The sequence below is a fragment of the Topomyia yanbarensis genome, chromosome 2 (assembly GCF_030247195.1).
Source record: "Topomyia yanbarensis strain Yona2022 chromosome 2, ASM3024719v1, whole genome shotgun sequence".
Lineage (NCBI taxonomy): Eukaryota > Metazoa > Arthropoda > Insecta > Diptera > Culicidae > Topomyia > Topomyia yanbarensis.
This window is the reverse complement of record NC_080671.1, coordinates 398,015,750-398,041,908: the sequence shown is the minus strand read 5'-3', so window position 1 is coordinate 398,041,908 and position 26,159 is coordinate 398,015,750. Positions and strand designations below refer to the sequence as shown.

At 41.0% G+C, this 26,159-nt stretch overlaps 1 protein-coding gene across 4 annotated transcripts in view; it reads right to left on the bottom strand.

Moving 5' to 3' along the window:
- LOC131684864 (putative transcription factor capicua) overlaps positions 1-26,159 on the bottom strand; it is a 153,200-nt gene that overhangs the window by 24,553 nt on the left and 102,488 nt on the right. For 2 of the 4 annotated variants that reach the window (XM_058968089.1, XM_058968091.1), the window contains exons 3-11: positions 21,567-22,657; positions 20,076-20,745; positions 19,315-20,011; positions 19,134-19,245; positions 18,852-19,070; positions 18,647-18,768; positions 8,045-9,948; positions 7,531-7,897; positions 5,828-7,473 (exon numbers count right to left, since the gene is read on the bottom strand). In XM_058968089.1, the coding sequence (XP_058824072.1) occupies positions 5,828-7,473; positions 7,531-7,897; positions 8,045-9,948; positions 18,647-18,768; positions 18,852-19,070; positions 19,134-19,245; positions 19,315-20,011; positions 20,076-20,745; positions 21,567-22,657 (6,828 nt within the window). Of the gene's footprint in view, positions 1-5,827; positions 7,474-7,530; positions 7,898-8,044; positions 9,949-18,646; positions 18,772-18,851; positions 19,071-19,133; positions 19,246-19,314; positions 20,012-20,075; positions 20,746-21,566; positions 22,658-26,159 lie in introns of all 4 variants that reach the window. The other 2 variants (XM_058968090.1, XM_058968088.1) reach the window with 2 other exon arrangements.

Below are 26,159 nucleotides of genomic sequence, written 5' to 3'. Positions count from 1 at the left end.
CAAAAACACGATTTTTGATTGGAGACATCTCTAAATCATGTCCAAATTAAGCCATTTTTGGCGAAAGTTCTTAAATTCACACCTAGAACAAAACTTTGAGCTGACCGATGTATATTTCAAAACTTTTTCAAAATGTGGAGAGGTCTAATGTACACGTTTGGCATCAACAATTTGCTTACTTGGGGGAAACAAATTTAAAACCCCAAGTTTTATAGCACGCTATAAGTGCAATCCAAGTTTTATTAGTGGCTATAAAACTATCATAAAACCTCAATTGCTACAACACGGAAAAATAAAACAACCCAAAGAATAAGTTCTTATAACTTACTTTTGAGTCTTCGTGCGTCGCTTTGGCACTTATTACTGTTATCAAAAACAAAACGAAAAATTCGACTCAGTCGAGGTCTTCCGCGGAGGAAGATACTTTTGAGTTGTTGAGGTCAAAGTCAAAATTAGGTAAATTCAACTTAAATTTTAGTATATTGAATTCAAGGTTGAGTATAAGAAACCTATCAATGAGTTGTGATTTTTTCCCGTGGTTAAATGGAAGGTAGTTTCCAAATGGAACACGGTTTACCTAATTTTACCATACTCCACGACACCCCGAGATTGAATCAAAAGAACTCAATTATAGGTAGTTTTTCGTTTGCGTATAGGGAAAGCTAGTGCAGAATAATATGGTGAAAGGGCTCGATATTAAACTTAAAAGTGAGGTGCTTGATCCTGTTGTATGCGAGTTGCATAATAGGGAAGCAATCACGAGAAGCGTTTTATAAAGACGGAAAGGGTCGTTCAAAGAGGCCATTAGAGTTGATCCATAGCGATGTTTGTGGGCAAACGACAGAAAAAACATATAATAGGTTTAGCTATTATGTCTCTTTTATTGATGCTTTCGCTCATTTCGTGATACATAAATTACTTAATCCGAAATAGTGTTTCAGAAGCTTGTAGAGTATGAAGCGATGGTGACTGCTCAATTTAATTCGAGAATTCCATGCTTAGATAGGATAATGTTGGCGAGTATTTTGGTAAAGAATTCATGGCCTTTTGCATTGGCAAAGGGATCCAGATGATACCTACCACGCCATATACTCCTCAACAAAACGGAGTGAGCGAGCGTGTGAATCGCACTCTGGTGGAAAAAGCTATAACTATACTACATGAAAGTTGTATGCCGAATGTAGAAGTGATGAGATACTTAAGCAGGTTTTAACGAAACCGTTAGAGGTGTCTGAGAGTCAAAATGAAGACGTAAATAATGATGAAGAAGATGAGGTTTTCTTTGAAGCGAAGGACGAATCTGAAGATAGATTTAAAGCTAGTTTCGAAAATGAGTCTGTGGGTGAAATGGAATCTGAAGTGCTACGTCGAAATCAAAGATCTCGACAAGCACCTGGTTGGCATCGAGACTATGCTATTTATTAACTTTGAAAGCAGTTTCTTTGTTGCAAATTTTGAAGGAGAGAAGCTCCACAAAGTACTGAAACTTTAAAAAGCTGCTATCGGTGAAGAAAGGCTTCTTTATTGGAAAATCATACATGGACCTTGATGAGTGTCATTCGAAATGGAAAGCGACCTATCAATTCCATGCGGATATTCACAATAAAGGATGATGAGTCTAACCGGTAGAAAGTTAGGCTTGATGCAAAGGACTGTTCGCAACGCCCAGGATTGGACTATGGCGAAACCCTTGCTCCAGTGGCTAAAATGTGTACAATACGGACAATGCTTTCAATGGCTGTTAAAAATAATTTGTTAATTCATCAAATGGACGCTAAGACGGCTTTTCTTTATGAGTCATTAACAGAAGATGTTTTTATGAGATTTCCTCCTGATATAGGGTGTGGAGACTATTTTCGCCCTATTTCTATTATCGCCCTACCCATTTGAAGCCGTTAGTTAGAGCAGCGTCTGCCATCTTTGTTCAACGCATTAGCCCATATGGTAGTGCGAAAATAGGAGCATTCGATTCGAGTTTTCGTGGCGTTCAAACAGAAGTATTTCCCCATTCTCAAGGACATTTTTGGTATTAAATTGGTTCTTGGGAACGAAGCAAGGATACTGATGCCAATTTATGTGCATTTCATCGACTGTAGATTGCGTAATTAATAGAATAGTGTGGCACCCTCCCTAATGGGGCGAAAATTAAGTCTTTACCCTAGATGTAAACATAAAGATGTATAAATTAAACAAGAGGGCTTTAACAGTCCAGTAGAATGTGGAATTTGAGGTTCAATAAAATTGATACTCAGTTGGGTTTTAAAAGTTGGAGTTCGATACCTGTCTTTACATTTGTGTAAATCATGGTTTGTATATGATATATGTATGGCGTGCTTATTTTTACATCATATTACATCTTTAAATGATGATAAAATGGTTAAAACACAATCTTTCAAAATGAAGGATTTAGGGGAAGTTCATAACTTTCTTGGGCTAGATATCCGACGTGATTGGGATGGATGATCTTGTCTCAAGAGAGATATATTTCGAAGATCCTAAATAAATTCGGGATGACTGATTGTATACCGATCTCCACTCCAGTGGATGCTAGTATGAAATGGGGGAAAACTATAGGACAACAGACCAGTGGACCTTTCAAGGTCTTGCTGGGTTGTTTACAATGTTTAACATTAATACATTAATAAGTAGACCCGAAATTAAACGTTTGCGGTTAGTTTTTTTAGTCGATTTCAGAATAACCCGGACGATTCCAATTGGAACGGACTTTAGCGGATTCTGAGACGTATTTCGCCAATGACGTGGAAGATAGGTGCTCGATATCTGGAAGCGCATTTAATGTATTTGGAAATCTGGTGTCATGGAGAACGAAGCGGCACCAACTCGTGTGCGTATCGTCAATGGAAGCAGAGCTGGTTTTTCTTTGTGCAACATCGAAGGAAGGAATTTGGTTGTTAAAAATATTGTGTGAGATTGGTATTTTCACAGCACCATTCACAATATTTGAGGATAACATACCGTGCATAAAAATAGCAAAAGAGCTAAACCGATGTCTGCGGCCCGGTATCGTTACTTCATGACCATAATTGACGACCACTCCAACTTTACCTATTGAAACAAAAATCAGGAGGGGGCAGTCAAGATAGGTGAATATAAGGCACTCACGAAATATATATTTGTCAGGAAGCCCAAGATTGTCCGATCAAGGGGAAGAGCACATGGTAAGAATGCTTCGTAGGTTCTATAAACAAGAAAGAATGCAAGCGCAATTTACGACGCAGTATAACACACAGAAAAACGGCTAGCCGGAGCGTAAGAACCGTTACCACGTTGAAATGGTTCGTTGTTTTCTATTCGATGCCAATTTGCCGCAGTGCTGTTGGGTAGGAGCATTGAACAGAGCTGCATCTCCATAACATTCTTCCGAACTGTGAAGTCATCGCCATATGAATTATGGTACGGTACTAAACCAAACGTGGAAAACTTGCAGATTTTCGGGAACAGTGCGTGGGTTCTTCTGCCGAAAAAAAGTGAAAGAAACTCTCGGTCGCTGCTAAAGAACTCATCTGTGTTGGCTACTCGTCGGAGCACAAAGATTTCCGTGTTATGGATAAAACAACAAAGCAGGTGATCGTTAGTCACGGCGCACGGTTTCATTGCGGAGGCGCCGCACGAAATGGGAACCGGGTATTGTTCCTAACTAAGAAAAGAAAATAAGATTCGATTTGGTTCTAAAAAGCGTCTGCAAAAATCAAGCGCAAGAAGAACCCGACAGCGCGACAAACAGAAAAGACGTCCGCAATGAACCGGAATCTCAAGTAGATGAAACCTTTCGATTTCTTCGCCCTCGCTTATCTTTTAAACCAGGTTCACCAGAACGTTAAAATCTGTACGTTTAAACCTGGTGAAGAAATCGGCCCTAAGATGATGCGGATTTTGAGGGTTTCAGTCGCAACGAGACAACACAAGGTTTTGACGATATTAGCGAATCAGATGCTCTTGACCTTATACCAAGAAGATTCGTACGAGCAACGAAGGAGGAACCGTCGGTGCGATTCGATGAGATAACAAGCGTAACTAATCATTACTCCAACAATCAGTCCAAACCTTTGAGAAAGCTGCGTGGCAGGTAGCCACGAAGTAGAAGATTAACTCACTCGCAGAAAACCAGACCTGGGAGCTGGTGCATTTGCCGCGGGGGGCTGCACGTGGATTTTCAAAAAGAAGTAGGACGAGAACGGTCAAATCGTGTGATGCAAAGCCACGTATATTTTCACAGCGATATGGCACTGATTACGACGTAATATTCACACCAACAAACGAAGCAAACAACTCTGCGGATGCTGCTGCCGCTCGCGGGTAGAGATGGTATGATAGAAAAACACCTGGACATCAAGGGTACCTATCTCTACGCGGATTTAGACGAAGACATATTCATGAAGCAGCCTCCTGGGTGTGAGTCAGATACCAATTTGGTGTGTAAACTGAAGCGCTACCTCTATGACCCAAAACAGTTCGCAAAAGTTTGGAATTCCAAAATCGATACAATCCTAAAGAAAATTTGTTTTCATCCAGGGAAAACGGATTCATGCCTGTACGTAAATAAGACCAAGGGTGGACTATGCTTCATTCTGATTTACGTGGATGACATAGTTATTTTTTGCTATACGGAAACGGATTTCGAAGACATTTGAGCGAAGCTGGAAAAACACTTAAAGCTGTCCACTTTGACAGATCTTCGTTAATTGGTATCAACATTGAAAACAATAGATGGTAACTATACAATGAATCAGGGAAGCTGCTCTAGCGGTTCAGAATTGAGAAACCCTCAAAGGTTCCACTCGATTCACGTTAAACCAAAGGAATATACAGAGGAGAAAGATCTACCAACAAACACGTCATATCGTTAGCTGGTAGGCAGTTTTTAAGACATAACGGTAAACACTGGGCCGGACATCTCTGTCGGAACTTAACCGCTATGCCAGAAGGTTTCGAACCCACCCGATCGTAATTGGACAAAAGCCAAACGTATACTGAGGTATCTAAAGGGCTGCCGTCTGGGTGAGGGGACCGAATTGCTTTGTTGATACGGACTGGGTCGGTAATGCTAGTATTGAAAGTCGAATTCTGAAATATCGCCAAACTCGGTGGCGGAGTCGTAGGCTGGGCCACTAGAAAGAAAAATTGCCGAATTCGTGGCCTTGTCGGAAGACTGCCAGGAGCTACTGTGGATGAAAAAGTTACTCGATGTTCTCGGCGAAGAGCCATTCTAGAGGGTTTAACTGGAACAGTATCGAGATTCAATTGGTGTGAAGGTATCTTCTATATGTTGAGGAGCAGTGTTGACAACCATGCTAACAACGAAAGAAGTTGGAGATATGACATTTTGTTTCAGTGCAGGATATAGCAAACACACATGTGCATAGAGAAATATATTTCATTAGAACAAGTTATTTTGTGGAAAGTGGACGTGTATTTTATTCACTGCGTGTATTCAGCCGACACTTTTCAGGACTATAAGAATTCATTTCCTTCTCGAAGACGGGTGCTCACACCATCTAGGAAAAAGCATACACTAGAGGATTGGAGACCCAGATAATTAACCAGGGACTCAACCATGTATCAACTGAAATGTTCCCCTCATGGAACATTTGTTTTTATTTGTTTAAAATTAATTTTGTTCATAACGGACAATTTCAGGGCTCAAAAACTTCCCCGCTCGGGAGCTCATTCGTGCACGAATATTATTTGTTTATTGCAAAAATTTGAATTCGTTACGCTAACAGTCCTATTCCATTTTGACGATTTGCTAACACTAACGGTAACGCAACACTACAAACAAAATAGTACAAAGAACCAAAACACTTACCTGTGAATTGTTCGCATTCACCGCCAGCATAAACTTTTGCCGACCGGCAGCGGCGGCCAACAGTTGGTTCGGTGTCAGAATAGCAGCTGTTCCGCCATTTTCACCCGGTGTTCCTCCTCCAGCACCAGTAGTGGAAGAAAACTGTTGCTGATGATGTTGCTGCTGCTGCTGGTGTTGGAGTCCTAATGCCGATGGCGATGGCACAACTGTTGAATTTGTTGGATTTAGCATTATAATTGATTGCTTGATATGGTTGAGGTTGTTGTTGTTGTGGTTTTTACTGTTAGTTGTGTTATTAGAGTTAGTAGTAGTAGTAGAAGAATTTGTTGTAGTGGTTAGGAGGTTGGTACACAAATTATTGATTAGAGAGGTGGTTGGCGCAGTTGACGTGATTCCCTGAACAGTTCCGTTGCTGGTGGCGAGCAAAAGCTTCTTTGCCATGGGAGGTTGCATTTGGTCCTTGCAATTACCGCCATCCCGGATACCGGAATTGCTGCTTTGAAGTAGTTCATTGAGAGAAGCTGGCGTTAGGACGAGTATGCCAGTCCCAGTTGATTGCGGTGTTGCATTGGCGGTAGCGATTGGAGTAGCAATCATGGCCGATCGCGGTTCACGCCTTTCAATAAGAATTGTTTCGTACAGTACGGTCGGAGATCCGTCATCTTTTTCGAGCTTAATTTTTCCTATCAGTGACTTAGATTGCTGCTGCAGCTGCTGCTGTTGAAACTGCGATTGAGTCTGGCCAATGGTTGACCTCAGTATTGCACTGTTAGGACTGAAGAAGACCATGCTACCACCGCTGCTGCTGCCGGTGTTGCTAACACTAGTACTGGTCAGTCCATTGTTGGCTGGACTAGCTGTTACAGTTACAACATTTACAACATTCAATGGCTTATTATTGACTGTGGTGGTGGTAGTGGTGTTTGCATGATGAACAATTGCATTACTGGTACTATTATTATTATTATTATTATTGCTATCGTTATTTACAACATGAACAACACTGGTAGTAGCACTAGTGGGAAACTTAGCAGTGGTAGTAGTAGAAGTAGTAGTAGCACATGTAGTAGTAGCAGTAGCATTTTCATTATCGACATTATTAGTTTGGATGCAGAGTGTTTTGGATGATGAAAGCTCATGAGTTGAATGATGGTTAACATCTAGATGAGTAGTTGTTGGAGGATGGTGAGCGAGATCATTTATATTATTATTAGTAGTACGATTAGTAGTGGTGGTGATAACATCCATTAGTATTTTACCTTGTTTCATGCTCATCAGTATAGTGTTACTGCTATTGTTAGCATTAGCACTGCTAGTACTGTTATTGGTAGCGTTGTTGTTAGTAGTGTTACCATTTACATTCGAGCTGATAGTATAGCAAATGGGATTCAAACTGATTGATTTACATTTATTCTCCGATGAGACCATCTGTTGTTGCTGTTGTTGGAGCTCTTTAATTGAGGCGGTCGAAAAGCTAAAAATGTCACCATTTGCCGAAACTTTGTTCATGTTGTTATTATTATTATTATTGCACTGAATGTCTGTCGGCTCTGTTTTGATGGTGGTTGGCGTAGTGACCGCCTGGTACTGGTCCTGTTGCTTAGCAATTGTCTTCGGACTCTGTGGCATTGTCTTGAATGCACCACCTGGAATTGAACATGATATAAATAAAGTATTGGGCACAAGCACAATATAGCTCTTACCAGTGGGCTGAAACGGCGACACACCGACCGGATTCTTCGGGCTACCGTATGAGTAACTGAGCGGTTGATGATGAAAACCATGGTGTAACATATTGGGCGGACAACTTGCGTTCGATTCCATATGAGTGCCTCCTGCGCCTATGCCCGTTTGGTGAGAGACAGGCGGGGGCAGTAGTGCCACTTTTATCGGCTTTGGTTTGCATTTCAACGGATCTGATGGAGTTGTGGGTGCCGAGCTACTACTACTACTATTACCACAGCCAGCCGGAATCGGTGCAGTCGCCGTTTTGGAGTAATCCGTTGGTACTGTCTGGTTGACATCGTTCGCATGGGAAGCGGAACCGGTTGAAACCAATGATTCTGAAACCTGCAAATACGTTCAACGTGAATGTTTTCTTTTTTGCGAAGTAATTTATTAAACAAGTTCAATAATGGGTAAATTCTATGAAATTGTGTTGTTGCTAAATGTCCTTATTTTCCTATGAATATTAACCGTGTATTTCCGGCCACTCACCTTAATTCTTCCACTGTAATCCTCTCCTTCGACACCACATCCACCGTCATCCACATCGAAATCGCTCACCTTCTCCGCGCACTTGAGATCAATTTCGACCGTTTCGGCAATCGGCTGCAGTGCGGAATCCTCAGCAATCACCATCTGCTGGTCATCATCGGACATGGTTCCATCGTCCTGCTCCATCTTTTCCGCCCCACTGCTGTCCGCCCCGAGCGTTCGACTACTGTCGTTTGCATCTTCACCATGGCTGCTGCTACTGTTGTACGGAGCAATCGTGGTCGGAATTATGTCGCTCAGCTGAGAAGCCGATGGGCCTTGTCCGCCAAGTTCCGACGGAGTCGTTGGACTTTTCTCGTCAAACGAACCGTTTCCATCGAAAGAGTCAATCCTGCCGCGTCCATCTTTCGTGGAGGAGGATGATTTGCGGCGGTCCTTCGAGCACCACTTCCACTGGGGGTGAGCTTTGAAATGTGCTTCCTTCACTTCACTTGCTAGCTCGTGATATTTTGTTTTCTCTTCCGGTTTCAAGGCGTACCACCATTCGCCGAGAATTTTACTCACAGTACGATTGTCCTGATTGGGGTGTTTTTGGTGCACTAAAGTGCGATGTTTTCTGGAAAAAATCATGAAAGCGTTCATCGGACGACGTATTTTTGCATCCTTTTTGTTTAGGGGACTCTTGGGTTCCTTCGCTGTCGGTCCTCCAGCGCTATTATTGGCTGCCTGCAGCGCTGCACTGCAGGACTGTGTGCGTCTTTTGACTAGCGAGTCGTTGTCCGCTTTGCTGTTTGCTCCACCGGTACCCTGAGGGGCACATGCTAGATTCTGATTCGTGAACGGACCCGAATTGGCTTCGATGTCCATCCCACGGAGCAGCTGGTTCCCACCAGTGTTTTGAAAATTGTCTCTTCCGGCCATTTGATTGTTGCTGCTATTGTTATTGTTGTAATTGGTTTTCACGGGCTCTGCTTCAAAAACATCATCATCTCCCTGGTCGTCGTCGCAATCATCGTCGATGGCTGGTTCCGACGGTGGTGGAGTACAGATCTTGACCGTCGGCGATGCAATCATCGTAGCCGTCGGCGGAACGCCAGACTGCTGGTGCTGCTGAGCCGGGGAATAGCCCGACTGCGGCTGATGGTGGTGGTGGTGGACGAACGTTTTCGAGGCCGGAGCTTGGATTATCGGAAGTAATGTATGCCATTGAAAGATGGAACCCGTGCTAATGCCGTTTTTTGGCACGGTCACTGGTTGTTGTTGCTGCTGCTGCTGCTGTATTATCGCCGCAGGATGTGGTTGCTGGACGATCGTTTGCTGAATTTGGATCGTTTGCTGAGGTTGAATGAGTTGACCGCCAGCCGTGGTTTGCAATCGAGATTGTAAATGCTGCTGTTGTTGCGAACCGAGCTGTCCCGGGTCCACAATTACCTGCTGTTGACTGGGAAAGGATGAGTACAGCCCCGTGTGTTGTGTGGTATGGGACGATGCTGGAGATATTCGAATAACACTGGTAGCATGGCCGGTTGGGGGAAGTGAAACGATCGGCTGCTGTTGTGGTTGTTGTTGTTGCTGTTGGAGCGGAGGTTGTGCTGGTCGGAGCAGCTCGGGTCGTATCAGCGGAGGTTGTTGCTGAACACCCAGTCCACCGGGACCACCAAGAGTACCGGTGGGATTCAGACCGTGTCCTCCTCCGTACATGATCGGACTGGGAGTGTTAGTCTTAAACTTACTATGATGGTCCGAGGAGGACGGTGCCGGACTGCCAATGGGCATGAACACATTTTGCCGGTTACCGATCGTCACCGGGGACTGAGTTGTGCTAGCCAATGGTGATGAAGCGTGTCCCGTCGGTGATGAGAATGAATTGCACGGTGTGGCCGATCGGGAACTGCTCAAGGACACTGAAAACATAGAATGATAATCGATATCATTAGCTATTCAATGTTAACTTATTACTAGAAAATTAAACGCATGTGTATTTTATCTATTCGACCTGCAAGTAATAACATATTAAAGTTGTAATTAATCGGTCGGTATTCATTTACCGACATTTCATTGGGTAAACTTATAAACGCTTCAAATTAAAGACACTAAGTTTTATTAACACGTTAGATCCTTTTCAATTACTGCATAACAAAAGACTGCCGATACATCGGCAAATCTATTGATTCAGTGTATCACACACATACTACTCCACCTTTTGTAAACCATCCCGGCACAATTGCAAAAAGTGTTTAAAACAAAGCCTCAATATTTTATTCCGTAAAACTACACTCCCAACTTACTCAGGCATTTTACGTAGAGCTCGGCTCCCGTTTGTAGATCACAAAAATTCATATTCAAATAATTATTCATACTGAAGGATATTGATTAATCCTTAAAATTTAAATAACAATGTTGAATTCACTGGGTTAGTAAAAAAAACACTATTCGCGTGTATACCCAACAATTAGCGGTAATAATGATCAATTAAATTTCCATTATAGTTCACTCCATAAAAATGTTGAATATCTATTATACTAGAAGTGTACTGAAAATTCCGTTCTCCAACGAAAGCTACATCGGAAAGCGTTTGCACCGATCAAAGGAAAAAGCGATTATCTCCAATAAGATCTGTTTGATGTCAACGGAAATCTGTTTGTGAATAACGGTACTCACGATCCCGCCTAGTAACTATGCGCTCGTTGTCTACCCAGTAGGTATAGTATCCCGTTTTTTCGGGTGCACTCGCTGCCGAAGCTACACGGGTGTGTGTACGCGCGTCAGTCAGGATGAGTGACTGTTTGTTTTAATGAAGCGGCGGCTGAATCGGGTTTTTATCTTTTCCATTTGACCCGTTCTACGACAGGTACCGAACGAAAAATATACCGCTTAGAAATGGGCGGCGTCGGGTCCCGTAACAATACATGAGTGCGCATAACAACGCACTGTTGCCAGTGGGTTTTTCTGGTTTAATTATTCAAATGCGGTTTTTAGAGGTAATGAGATGGAATAAACCCATTAAAATTTGATGTGAATATTGCAGGTAATTAGGGAACCACATCGTACTGGAGCGCACGTTGAAATATTTTTTACTGTAATTTAGTAACATTTTCAGAACTTTAAAAAGAAGTTGATAAAATGATAGGTGAAAAATCGAAAATTCAAGTTTTTTGTTCCATGCCTATTTGAATTTTTATGGGTTTTTTTTCTAAAAATTATTTTATTGGGAACGCTGCCATTATTTTTCTGAAATTCATCATCCGAATATGCACTTAGTAAAAATTAAATTTAAACATGATTCTGTTTTCGACCATAGATCCCACGGTTAAAGCAACCTGAGCTATTTTTTATTACAATCTACACTAAAAAAAATAAAGAACACGTTGATGCGTAGTAAACTACCCACTTTCAACGGAATAACCCACTTAATGGGTAAAGATTTTGTCCCCTTTAGAGTCGGGGAGAGTGAGGACACTATCCTTGGGGATATTTGATTCCCTGGCCATACCTCATAATCTATACGTATAAAGTTATCACAATATAAAAACAAAATTAAATATTTGCTCGTTTAAGGTTGGACAGAGAATGCGCAAAATTCGTAAACGAAAAAAGCAGTTTTTTCCACACCGTATGTCAGATCTTCATAAAAATCAATCAGCGTATGTAGAATGTTTTTATAGTACTGCTGATTGATTTTTATAAAGATCTGACATACGGTGTGGAAAAAAACTGCTTTTTTCATTTGCGAATTTTACCCTTTCTCTGTCCAACCTTAAGATGTCTAAAAAACAAATCTTATGTGTTACATTTGGTTTGCAAAAGTTAGGTAATATTTTAAAAAATATGTGTTTAAATCCGACTCCGTCTTTAAATCTTTTTACGAATTTTTTGAACGGTTGTATGAGATCGTCGAAATAATTATTCATGAATATGTTCATGTACGTTTACTTTCTAAGGGCTTTTGTCTAGAAAAACACGTTTTTCGAATAAAAGCTTGCACAATGCACACAAAAAATAAATAAATTTTGTTCACCTCATACAACAGGTATCTTTGATCCCTGTAAAACTGGGCATCCTTGATCCCTATCATTAGTTCTCTCAAACACTTTCGAAATGTATAGAAATAGAAAAACTTCATTTTCATAAAGTACTTGGAGCTATTAATTGATCTAAAATGTTTTTTTTTCGTGAACAAACCTTTGTATAAGTTATTGAAGGTTGAAAAAGCCAGTTAAACAGCACTTATTTACCGCAAATACATGTCTTGGCTTTCTACTGTGGTTAAAGTTTGTGGTGCGTCTAAAAAGGTTATTAGTTAATTTGTCAGGATAGGTAGTTAGCTAAACTTTCGTGTCTATCACTAGCTGATACCCATCACGCGTTGCTGCGACTTTCAACGAAATAGAAGGAAAACAATTTGTTCCGAAGCGCCATCCGGCGGGCAGATAATCTATTATTCTTTGCAAAGTTATAAGAAAAAACAAAAGTGGGATCAAGCGTACCCCTACAGACCATTATTTTTCGCAGAACGGTTACAACAAGATGTGTAAAAATACCCATTAATGAAAACTGTCAAGAAGGAAAAATGGAGAATAAATAATTATTTCTAAGTTTCTGAATACATACTGATATGCGTTTATTGCACTATGGAATAGTGTTTTTCTCTAAGACAAATATGGAACAGCTTAACCCATAGCCCCGGTAAAAAAGTTAAAGATATCATTTGGAGGGATTTATATGTTTACTGTACCTTTCAAAGCAGTCAAAATTACAATTAAGCTGTAGAATAATGTCATCAAACATAGCCCACAACAAAAGTGCATCCACGCCAACTCGCCAGCCGGCCACGTCAGCGCGCACAGGCTAGTGGTTGAGCGTTAGTATGGGCTGATGAAGGGTATGTAAAAAAAATTAAACATGAAAAGGCCCATAAGCCTTCTCGGTCTCCTCGATGCGCCATTATCGAGGCGTACTGAAATGACCATCTTAAAGCAATTGTCTGTCACAGGTTCTGTAGCACTTATGCATGCAATATGCTTGATGATGCTTGTTTGTAATGCCGTCAAACCCCTCAACCTTGGGGAGGGATCTTCGGAAAATTAGCTATTTATATTCATTAAATTCGAAAAGTTTTATGCCGTGTATACTGCCGAGTGCACACTGATAAAATCAAGTACCCATAATGCGTAGAAAACTACTCATTTTCAATAAAAGTGGAATAACCCATTAAATGGGTAAAGCGTTTGTACCCATAAATGAGTACAGACCTTGTACGTCAACCTGGGTATGTTTCACCTATTATTTTTCGCAGAACTGTTACAACAAAATGCGTAAAAAATACCCATTCATGAAATTCGCGCCAGAATGAAAAATACTGTCAATAGAATTATTTCTGAATTAAAAAAAACATAAAATAACATTCATTTCATATTATTGTTTCCTTATAAAAGTATAAGAATCTAGATAGAAATCCTATTCTAAAACTACTTAACAAAATAAAACCGCCAACTGGATATATTTTTGATGGCTGGATCTTTTGGCTGCTCTAAAAATGCCGAACTGGTGCATATTTTCAACATCCTCAGTAGTCTAAACAGATGTTGTTTTCGGAGCATTGCCGAAATGTTCCGTTTCCGCCACGGACTCCGTTGCAGAGCGATAATATGTAGGTTCCACTACGATCCTTAGTTTGCAGGTTAACTCGCTTGAAATAATGCTTAAGGATTTTTCACCCATTATCAAGATCAATATACCCATTCACATTACCTCGTCGAGTAGTTGCGAAATGGATAAAAAGTACTCATTGTTAGAAACAAAACAAACTTCCGAAAATGGGCAATTTGAATACATAAAATGGGTAAAGTTTTTTTACCGTGCAGTTAGACGCATGATTGTGCCATGTATATAGGCAATTCCATAGAACACGGAACATATATGCGTAAAACGGCTATATATTTGGCTTAACGTCAATAAAGAAAAGTCATCTATCATTTAACGGATTCGATGCATTTTACAATGGCTTGCATGTTTCGTCAAGCGTACTACACACGCTCCTTTCAGAATTGCTGAAATTTCGACATTCATAGACGAGGGACAGCCCTTCCAATGACTATTCTCAGTGATGGACCGTATCCAATATCAAGTATGGTCTAGTCAAACTGCAAATGGCGTGAATTCCCAAGATGATACCAGATAAAGTATTGACACACATAATTTGCACCTAATAATATTATTATGCCTATGTCTACACCTTATGCAGGATATCTTGAATCAGTTTGGTGTTTGTCAAATATGCCACTGAGATCTCTTCTATGAGACGGTCGACCGAGGGCGTCGAAATGCCGAAAGAGATGAGCAGCAGTAAGCAAATTTAAAAAAAGGAAATGAGACACTTACTACACAATATTCGATTCAAAAAAGCTGAGAAATAAGTTTCCAAATGTGTACTACTAATGTCATACAATTCAGCGCATTTACCGGAAGGTTAAGTATGGAAGATCTTTTGAGTAAGTGAATTTTATCATTCATGATCATTACATTACATACATATATATTTAAATGCACTAAATACGCGTCGATTTCTTCCTTCCGGGAAGGAATCGAAAGTTTAACTGTAATGTTAAAATCCAATTGAATCAAACATTACATTAAGGCGGGGCTGGTTGATGGAACGATGACCTCGGAACATGTCTGGCGCTGTACACGAAATAGGTCATCGGAAAGTCAATTGAGCTAACACCCACCTAAATCCATGAACCAAGTTATTTGCATGAATATATTTAAATATATGCAAACATCTTTTTTTTTTCTATAAATCACTACCAGCTAGAGGGAGATAGGATGGTTAGCACACACATACACACACTAATACTTATGTTCGCATTTTAAATAAAAACATTGTTGAAGCAAAATACAATTTGTTAGATCTAACCGATTCCTTTGTTAAAAACCCACAGAATCTTAGTTTGATTTCAACTTAATTTGAGTTGTTCTCTCCTTTGGTTAATACTAGAGATTTTTTTGTTTCATTGAACTTATTTGTTCGGTTAAATTTATCATAATTTTATTATTTCAAGCGAAATATTTGTTGAAACTATTTAAAAGTCAACAAATGAATTTGTTGGGAATATCAACCAACAATATTTATTGAATCAAACCTGAATATTGTTTATCACTATATCAAATGGGAAGATTGTTAATTTAAACCAAAATTTGTTTATTTTTACTATTTTTTTTCTGCGTGTTCTTCGGATACGCACTTTTCCCCTTTGGGACAAACCCGAGATGTGCTGTAATTTTTTTGAGCGAACAACTTCCTTTTGGTTGGTTTGTGATGTAAATATTTACCTTTTGCGATCCCGGCCGCCATACTTATTTTCACCACGTGCTTGCGATTGGTCGGTTTTGTTGGTGTTATTTTCCGTAGTCCTGGACGCCATGATTAATCTCACTAGCACTAAACCAACACACGCAAATGATCGACGCAATCGGGTGCTTCGACATAGATCGACTAATTAACCGACTTATTTGGCTGATAAACGGAGCAATAAAGCTCAGACGTCATTACAATTGGCATGTTTTGGAACTTAACATTGCTCAACAATCGGTCAACGATGACCAAATTATTGAGTTAAATATGGCCACCGTGACTTTTTTCAGTAAGCGGAAGCTCTGTTGTGATGCATAACATCGGATGCAACATTTCATGTAGGAGAACAGCAACACCCATATCCTCCCACAGCGGAGGCACCGACGGCACATTCTGACATCCCTCATAAAGTACCACAGAAGCATAAATTAGACCTTCATTTTTGGATGGGATGCCAATACACATCTCACAATATGGGGTAGCATGGATATAAATACCCACTTGAATACCTTTCGTCAAATGATGTCAATGTACGTATGTAACAAGGCTAGCTTTCAAATAACGGATAAGACACGTTTCCGACGAACCTAGTCTGTCTGATCAGAGACACATAATGTTCGCCAAAGAAGCCAAAAAATGCACAGGAAAACAAATTGGTGTGTATTCCGCTCATACCTGGAACACTCGAAAAGAACGGAGCGTAAGATCCAAACTCCAGTAGTATAGTGCGGCAAATGACTTACAAAAGATGACCATAATCGCCTATAATGATTATTTGAGGCTGTTCGCCTTCAAAAAGCCTTATCAAAGAATCACACAAATGGTTTAGAGGAACGATGGTTCTCTCACAATTGTCAATAGTAAAACATAGAATGTTCTAATGTGAAAGACGAGAATTCGACATGTCAGGATTACGATGGACTCCATCCTAATGGGACTTATCAGGTATCACAGAAACTGGCCTGTCAAATTTTCACACCGTCTCTAATTAAATGGGCCATGATAATATTCTTCTAATATTTCTTCAAAAATATGTGAACATGATTCTTCCGGGTCTGTTAAATATCATGAGATGCAGTGTTACTCTTGGACACACACCTACAAGCTGGAAAAAGTTAGAGTAGTTTGGCCACAAAGTCAACTACTACGTAGGTAAAACAACTGTCTTGTAAACGAAAAGTTTCAAGTCCGTTGATAATTAGCGCCCAAACATTCAATAATCCAAAAAAGTAGGTTTGACGATGTGCTATTCATTTATATATCCTGGAGAAAAACAACTGTACTACTATGTTTATACACTTAATGGAAGTTCGCCAGCGTCGGCGGTAAAACATTATGATGAGTACGTTCTATCAACGACTTGGGTGGAACGCCCAACTCCTAGCAGCAGAAGGCTTCACGATCATGTCCATTAGAGTGACAGGAAAAAAACGATTCCCTAAATCGATTTCGGGTCCCACCAGAAGTACTTGGACCAAATTTGAAGCAAATCGGACAAGTCTAGCTATTGGACCAACGTGCCTGAAGTTTGTATGGGATTTTCGACAATTTACATGGAGAAAACCCATTAGCTCGCATTTTCGCCGCTAGGTGGCACTGTATGCATCGTATTATCGCTATAAGTGAAAATAAGAAAGATAGTTCAATTGGCTACAACTTTGTAGAAGACTGCTAGTGAATCCGGCTTTTTTAAAAGAAGTTATTAAACTTTTAACGAAGCGATGCCTGTGTCAGTTTTGCATGGGGCCTAGCAGTGCATGGTTGTGCATCAGTATTCGATCTCCACGAACTACGCATTTTTGTGAAATAATCGTTAGGTTTAGCTTAATAGTATGTTCAGAAGAATTATAGCACATAATACGAGTTATGTTTTGGTTAGAAAATTTTAGTTCTACCTGTGACCACATAGATGGCGCCAACACCAACTTTTGAACGGAAAGAGATAGAAATTAGGTGTCTTCCACAACTAACACATAACAAAATGGTCTCAATTATTGCAATAGGAGACGGAGAAGTGCGGTGCTAGTGTTTCAAAAAATGCAATAAGAAACTTTATGATACCAGTTACATAAAATTTAAGAATTTTGCAAACAAAGGAATTAGCTATTTTTTCCTAGAGGCATAAGTACTAGGGTGGGACAAAAATTAGATTCCAGCTCCGAGCAACTTTTTAGGTACCATTTGGGTCCTAAAATAGCTGTGCAAATTCTTAGCTCGATCGGTGAAACTATATTTTTGCGCCCACTGTTTAAAGTTTACATGGGATTTTGCATGGAAAAATTAACTTTTGCAAAATAATTGCTCCAGGAGTCGCCCATTACTTCCTAAAAATAAATCGTTATGTGGCTTTTATAGGAAATTTAATAAAGAAGCAAAGTCTCGAAAACCACAAAACGATCTGATGCTTTAGAAAAAAGTTATTAAGCAGAAACCGATTGATGCTCTGACGATAGACAAAATATTCATTTATTTTAGCACCACTGGTGTTGGTTGTCCAATGATACGCAATTTCATTTCAATCTTCTCTTAATGTGTCCGAATCGTTTATCTACACTATTTGGCCACTTTGCAAGGTTTTGAGGGATAAATTGAAGCTTTCTTTTGTACATAATAATAGAAAGTTAAAAATTTTGTATATAATTAGACCGTCAGAAGCAGTGATGCTATGAAAAGCGAAATTTTCGTCAATCTTCAGGGCATCAATCGGTTTTTGCTTAATAACTTTTTACACAAGCATCAGATCGTTTTGCAGTCTTCAAGACTTTGTTTCCTTGACAAATTTTCTATAAAAATGAGACCTCTAATTATTTTTAGGAGGTAACGGGCGACTCTTGGAAGAATTAATTTGCAAAAGACAATTTCCCCATACGAAATCCCATGTAAACTTTAAAACGCGGGCGCAAAAATATAGTTTCACCTATCGACCTAAAAATTTGCAGAAATTTTCTGGGAGCTAAATGGGACCCAAAAAGTTACTGAGAGTCAAATTTTATTTTTTTCATATAACCATGTCCCACTCTAATAAGTACACTTTCAGAAAAAAAGCCCGCTGGTTAGCGCCCCCTCCTATTCTCCTATTTTGAAATAGAGGAAGCTTAACGATCACAGTTTTCTAACATTTGAAAAGCCGTTCCCAGTATAGAAAATAATGATGTTCATCTAAATGGTCAGTTTTCTACAGAATCATTTTTTTTTACTAATGTCGAAACTAAGCTAATCAACTAGTACACATAATGGTAGCAACTTACCAAGCATGTTAGCCACGTCCGTTTCCTCCTGGTCGAATCGCCCAGCTACCCGATAGTTTGGTGACGTTTCGGAATCACGAGAGGTATCCTCGTCCAGCTGTGTTTTGCTACTGGAGCGACTACTGCTGAAAGGGAAGGTAGTGGTTGAATACTCCCGTTTCTTCACGCTTTGTCGGCAGTCGTCGACAAGTACAACAAAACATACCTATTGAAATGGTTCGCAGTCGAGCTGGTGGATGCCCGGAGCGCATTGCCCTTCTGGCTGAGATGTCGCGAGCAGTAGCCTCGCCTTTGAGATTCTTTCGAGCAGGTATCGTTCGAACACAACCGCCGCCACTGTTTGCCATTGAACTTTTTCCGTATACCGCTCGGTGTGGACACGACATCGCCCTTCTTGAAGCGATGGGGTGTTGCCGCTTGAGATCTGTGCGGAAGAGTGTAGAAGTTTATAAGTTAATGTAATTTAAAACGGCGTCTCGGAGGCTACCTTGGAGTTGCTGGTTGAGATCTAGGAGTGCTGCGCTGATCTAGTAAACTGGACGTACTGCCACGACTTTGCATGCTGCTGCGCTTGCTGCTTCCTGAGTATTTTTCGTTTTCTGCAATAGTCGTGATTGAAGATAATATTTTGAAACAAATTTAAGAACTAGGATTTCAAACCCACTAACCTCCATCCATCGGAAAACTTATATCCTCTCTCCGCAGTTCGTCATCACTTTCGTAGTCATAGTACGTTCGATTTGTGCTACGCAAGTCGTCTGGACTGCCACCAGATGTTAATACTGAGTTGGAGGTACCGGGCGCCATCAGTTCGTTGCTGCCGTGCTGCTGTTGCTGTTGCTGGGCTAAATGATGCGTTTGGTAGTGATTGCTGGTTATCAGCGTTGTTGGTGGACCTTCCGTATTGCCACCAGTTGTAAGTTGAGTGGTTTGCAAAGGTGAGGTGGCAGCCGTTCGATAGTGTTCCTCGTTCGCATGTAACGTCGGAAGAATTTGATATACTTGTAATGGCACGTGTGACTGTTGCTGCTGTTGCTGTTGTTGTTGTCCCGATTCATAACGGGATGCAGCAGCTGACGTCGCGGCTACTCCGCGACCTTGTGTTATGCTGATGGTTTTATACTGTACATTTCCTCCGATGCTCCCTGGTATACTATTCTGACTGTACATGATGGCATTCGTTGGAGCCGATGATGCATTCGGTCCGACTCCATCTGAATTATGATAGCTGGTTGGTGCAGCCTTACTCACTGGAATCTGTTGGGACCGACCCCGAGCGCCCTCCACTGCTTCCACCATTTCTTCTAACTCATCCCACCATGGCGGTTTTAGTAATCGAATGTCAACTCGTTTCACCAGTTTAATCTGTAATGGAAAGCGTATTTCTAGTGAATTCCGTAACCTTTAATAATTTCAAAACTGAACTTACCTCTTGAGCATTACTTGCCGGCCCTATCAACTGTACCGAAAACTGTTTCGTATTGTTCTGCATCTCTTTTACGACGGCTTCCACAAACACGTTACCAGCCGGATGAGGTGGCACTGTTTGCGCCCTCACGCAGACCCTACAGCCGGGTACCACATCGGACGCTGAAGGACAGGCATCATCGATGATGTCGTAGCGACCAGCGCCAAAAACATCACCGTACACTTGCTGACTGCCTTCGGGGAAATCGAACTGTACTATTACCGTACTCGGCGAGGAGCTTGCCCGTATTACGCCGGATTCGTAGAAGTCTTTTCGTTTAGCCAGTACCCGGTAATGGTTGGACCAGTCGCTCAGATCGATCAAGCTCGATGGTGCGGCACTCGTTGCTGCGTTGGTAGTCAACGTAGAGGATGACGATGCCAATTGTGTGCTGCTCGAGGTAGTGGCTGTGGCGACGAGTCCCGCAACCGGCGGTGTGTTGTTGCTGATGTGATGCGACCCCGCATCCGAAGGGGCAGTATTACTAGGCGGGAGTGCATTCGTGTGCTGTTGCTGCAGCTGCTGTTGTACTGATGGCACAGTTGCTGTCACATGCGGCTGTTGATGTTGAACCAGTTGGGCCATTGATGTTGGCGGTGTGGCTGCCGGCTTGTAGTTGTTGATGGGCGAGCTGGAGATCAGAGAGTGTTGTTCAGAATATATAACACATATTGGTGAGATCGTTTTAGATATTTTAAATGAACCTTATGAAAACCCCAGAAAACAATTTTGATTGGTAAGACATGCTGTTCCAAAGTAAAATACAAAAAAAAAACTTTGGAAATATCATCATTGGTTCAGTGAATAAAATTCACGAAGCATTGCATCAATCGTAATGTGTTCATCCCATTCGCCAGACTCTTTCATATGCAGTATTATTTCAGGTTGGAGAGTGTTGATACAGAAAGGAATATGTATTTGCTAACATGTCGAATCGCCATCACAACACCCGGGCAACTTATTTTACATGCAAGCACAGATGGAAACGATGGTCACGCACTGTAAGAGAAGCTACATCGAAAAAAGCACTCCTTACAGTCATGTGACTACACCGAACGCACATACGTAAGCTCAATGCTTCTTCGCCGTAGTAGCATATATTTGCATGTTTGTTTACGAGTAAAATATAGCTATTTTTAAACAACAATGTGAGCAGTTTTTATGCAACGAGTCCAGAGAATGTAAACACAGCGTGTGGATTTGCGTTAGCAGAAAAAAATAGGAATTGGCATGATATTTACAGTGCATCCGCTTTCCGCACAACAACCCCATTGCTTGTGGAATTCATTTGTATAGATGGGACTGTTATGCGAATAACGGTGGCGTAGTTGACTGATAAGTCTGACCCTTCTTCAAGTGTTTTCGACACAAACGATCAAGTTTGTTAATTTCAATATTACAATAAATCTATCTGAGCTAATTTTGGAAGGCTACCTATATGATGGAACTTACCCGTAGGAAACGTTGGTGTAGACTTTTTTATTTGCATAATAACCATCCACAGTTTGCTGCATCCGCACTGTCTGTGCTTGTTGCTGCTGCTGTTGTTGTTGTTGTTGCTGCTGATGATGATGCTGTTGAGGTCGTCCTAAATCCGTCGAAAGTAGAAGATGCCTATGTTGCTGCTGCTGCTGTTGTTGTTGTTGTTGCTGTTGTTGCTGCTGCTGCATACTCCCTAAACCAGTTATACCATAATGTTGCGGATGTGACCTCGCTCCACTGATAGTACCGTTGTTGCTGTTGGGACTACTACAGCTGCTGCCCTCGTCCATCGGCACGTGGTGATGTGATGCCATCGAGCTGACCGTTATTATTGCACCCAAGGTGTTGCTGCTATTGCTGCTGGCCAGCGAGGGTGACGCTGAAGCCGATGGTGGCCTGCTGTTTGGAAGTTCCGCGTGATTCGAGGTGTTCGCCTCGCTCATGCTTGAATGCTCATTGCTTATGCTAACATTACTATTACTACTATTATTGTTATTTACAGTACTGTTGCTAGTATTGCTCCCGTTTATAAGCGGCGTGCCGCCACCGCCCGTGTCTGTGGGCGGTGGCCCTGTACTACCTACACTTCCCCGGTGGGATTCCATTTCCTCGAGCTCAGCCAGGTCAAACTTCCGTTTCTTCGGATGCTGGCGAGGTTGATTTGTACTTCCATTGCTAGTGTTGGCTGTTGATGCTGCGGCGGCCGCTGCTGCTGCTGCCGCAGCTACCGAAGCTGCAGTTGCTGCTGCCGCCGCCGCCGCTACTGAGTTCTGAGCAGCCGATGATTGTGATATCATCCTGTTGCTGAGGCCGAAGATGCTACGGGTTGTATCCTGCCGTTGCTGTTGCTGGCTGCTACTACCGCCACTAGGGTGATGATTGGCACATTGGCTAGCACTGCTGAAGGTTTGACCTTTCACATCGTTGCTGACCGTTGCGGTGAGGTTGGTGCTGGCGTCGCCGGCATAGCCGACCGGTGCCACAACATACAGCTGCCGGACCGCGGCCGCCGATTGTTGATAGTTGACCGTGCCAACACTGCTGATTACAGAGGCCGGAATCTGCGAGGGTAAAGGAAAGGAAGCGAATTATGACGGGTTAGATAGATCGTTTATTTTTTAACGCTAGAATAGATTACAAGTCCTGCATAGAAGTGATTTGTTTTATTTTTTTTACTCGAGAAAATTCTTGATATGTAATATGGAGTTCAAGGTGTTACACAACGTTCGTTTTTCCAAAGATAAGGTTTTACTTAACTCTAGTAGGTGTGCTTCGATGTTTGTAGTCTGCCAACCCGGAACAGCTGTATGCATTCCGATAATGTTTTGTAAAATTTAGTAAGCTTATTCCATATTGGTTATAGTTTAGTTTAGTTATTGTTCTTAACTCGTGGTAATCCAGTGGAAATACATGAAATATGATGTAATTTTAGAAAAAAAAGCTTGGTCAAGTGGCCATCTACAGTATTTTTCCTTCATTTGTCCCCACATAGCGATAAACCACGTAAAATAAATTTGGACACTCGCGCACTCAATTTAAATTAATTTGGAATAAGTAACTCGTAGGAACATGATAGGTACACATAGGTCCTTAGAGAGAATATACGGGTCGGGGGTAGTACATACAGCCCTCACATTAGTAGATTTTCCGAATGCAATAAAGCAAACATATTTAGTTCCCTATTATTATTTTGTTACAGTTCAGATAGACATTCATTTTCTGTCATCGTTGTTGTTGTCTACAGAGTGAGTGATGACCAGAGATGCCAGGTACTTTTTTCAAATGTCTGCAACAATAATTTTAAATGTCTGGGAAGAACAAAAAATGTCAGGAAAGCTAGTGTAACCAAAAGCCTTTATATTCAAAAATCTGCAAATATCTGCAACAAAACTAAAAAATCTGCAAATATCTGCAACCAAACTAGAAAATCTGCAAATATCTGCATCATCGAAAAAATCTGCAGCTTATATTAAAAGTCTGCGAATTTGCAGACTTGTCTGCAAACCTGGCATCTCTGGTGATGACTCCTATCAGCGTTACTTGAGCGTGTGTAGTTTCGGGGGGAAGGCCATTTGGCATAACGTCGTTTGGCATAAAACCACTTGGCATAACCATTGCTAAATTCAAGTGGCCATTCGGCATAAAGCCATTTGTCATTAACGGTCATTTAGCATAATCAATTAAAACAAAATTGAAGATGGATTACCATTTGGCATAATGACCATTTCGCATAATGCCCATTTGGCATAATGCTATTTGGCATAATAAACATTAAACCTAAGTCCTCAGGTCTATTTGATTAATCAGACATGTAGATCAATAGCAAAGCAAGGAACCGGGGGCTATTCGGAGCTACCTAGGAAAGTCGCCCTTTTAGGTTGATAGATGTGAACGAATTTATCGGTCAAAGATCCTAATTGTTAGTTGGAAACCTCAGCTACATTTTGGCGCTATAAAAATTAATTTGCGCCGCTCCATGGCAGCGCAAGACGACGATTAGCAAATTTCTGAGTTTTTTTCATCCTTTTATAATGTAGGGGTAATTCGGACCTCTTCCATCCTTTTACAATTTTGGGGTAATTCAGTCATTTTTTTTAGTTCGTTTTACAATGTAATTGTGTTTACCCTTATTGGAGAATCTCCTGAAGATGCAAAAGAATAAATTGGGTTCAAAAAAGTTAATCCGGGTAGTCACAGCTGTCAATTTGCGCATCGTGCATTTTCTTTGCTGTGGTGTGTGCAATCGTGTGCGCAGCCGCAAGCCGCTGAACGGTGGTTGATGGAACAGGGGGTCCGAATGAAAAGTTGAATATGTGTTCCAATTACATGGATTCCTGCGCAATCAAATCAGCTGTAGTCAACTGAGTTCACAAGAACCGGACATATATTAAAAAGACTGCAATAATTACTAGTAACTTTCGGGGAATATGATCCGAATTTTTAAAAATTGACATGACGTGACTACGTCTTACCTTCTAATATAGACAGCTTTAAAAATTTAGGGAAAGATTTGAACGTTAGAACCTTTCATTGTACTGCACATAATTACATTATATTTGCACTAATCAGATGGAAACTTGTTTATCACTGTTGTATTTATTTTCGGAGAATGAATGACTTCTATGACTTCTATGAATAACGCAAAAACTTTTGAAAGTGACGCAAAAAACCCGAAATTTGGTTGTCTTTTTCAGACAGTGCCGTTAATATGATGCACCTAACAGACCTAATCGAATATTGGTAAGATATATAAACCCCGAGTACATTTCTGTGCTAAGTGCTTCATTCATCGATCGTTAGTCGAATGAGAAGCATGTGGATGCACGGTCAGATGGTGCAGTAAGGAGAAGGCAAATTTTCGTCGCTTATATATTGTTGCGCATATTATTTTTGTTAATCAGACTTATTCTGCATTATGGCGGATTGCTTTTAGATCGAAAAGATTTGCATTCTAAATAGCGACAAATCAAAATGAAATATCAGATTCGATTTATATTACATTTGTTAATTCAACAATTATAACAATTAGTCGAAAATGTTTTGGATAGTAACATTTCAAAATAACGCTGAAAGCAAAAAATATTTTCATGTAATAAGACACGGTTTATTCTTTTTTTTTTGAGAGTTGTCCTACTGGAGCTGTAGAGCTAGATTCTCGGAAGGGCTCCCCGTCAGAATCACATACTACAATTTGCAGACGAAACAGGCGAATGGCGCCCACTAAAACACTGCATTAGGCTAATTGTAGCGGGCCGCGATTCTGAATGTGATATACATTGTACGGTTCAGGTATGTGCGGGCGTAGGGACTCGCGATAGCGTGTATCATCGCGAAGGGCTCGAGCATTTGTACGTTAACGTGTTCGATCGCGTGTGCGTTTGTATGTCGCGTGTGAAAACGTGTATGTAACTTCGCGTGTATAAATTATATTTTATAACCGTGTGCCTTTCGCATATTCGCGTGTGTTCTTTGGATAATCGCACGCGGATCGTGAGTCTAATACTTTATTTTTGGTGTAAGGCTCAGATGATAAAAGAAAGTGAGATCTTCCATATCACTAGAGTTCCCGGTGATGTCGCCATGGAACGTGTTGTCTAGTGGATATGAATTATTAGAACAGAGAGTAATGGTTTCCGGACGTGACCGATTCATGAGCGCACGAAAACGAACGTTTGTAGGCTCGCGTTTGAGACAACGTTTGAAACTTCGTAAGTGCTAAAATGTTCTCCTTATTACCGGGGTGTTATTAAGTTCGCGCGATCGCGAACGTAGGTGTGCGTTGTTAATCGCAAGGGCTTAAGTGTTCGTATGTTAACGCGTTTGTCACGTGTGCTCGCGTTCATGTGGCTTCGCGTGTAAAAACTGGATTTTTTAACCGTCTGGCCATTCCTATATACGCGTGCGTTCTTGGATGGTCACGCGGACCTTCATTCTGATAGTTTTCGGCGCACAATTCACATTCTGACAGGGAGTAAGTTATCCCATATTACTAGAGTCCTCGGTCATGTCGCCATGTAACGTGGTGTCCAGTGGATATGAGACCTTTCTTTTTTTAATTGGTCC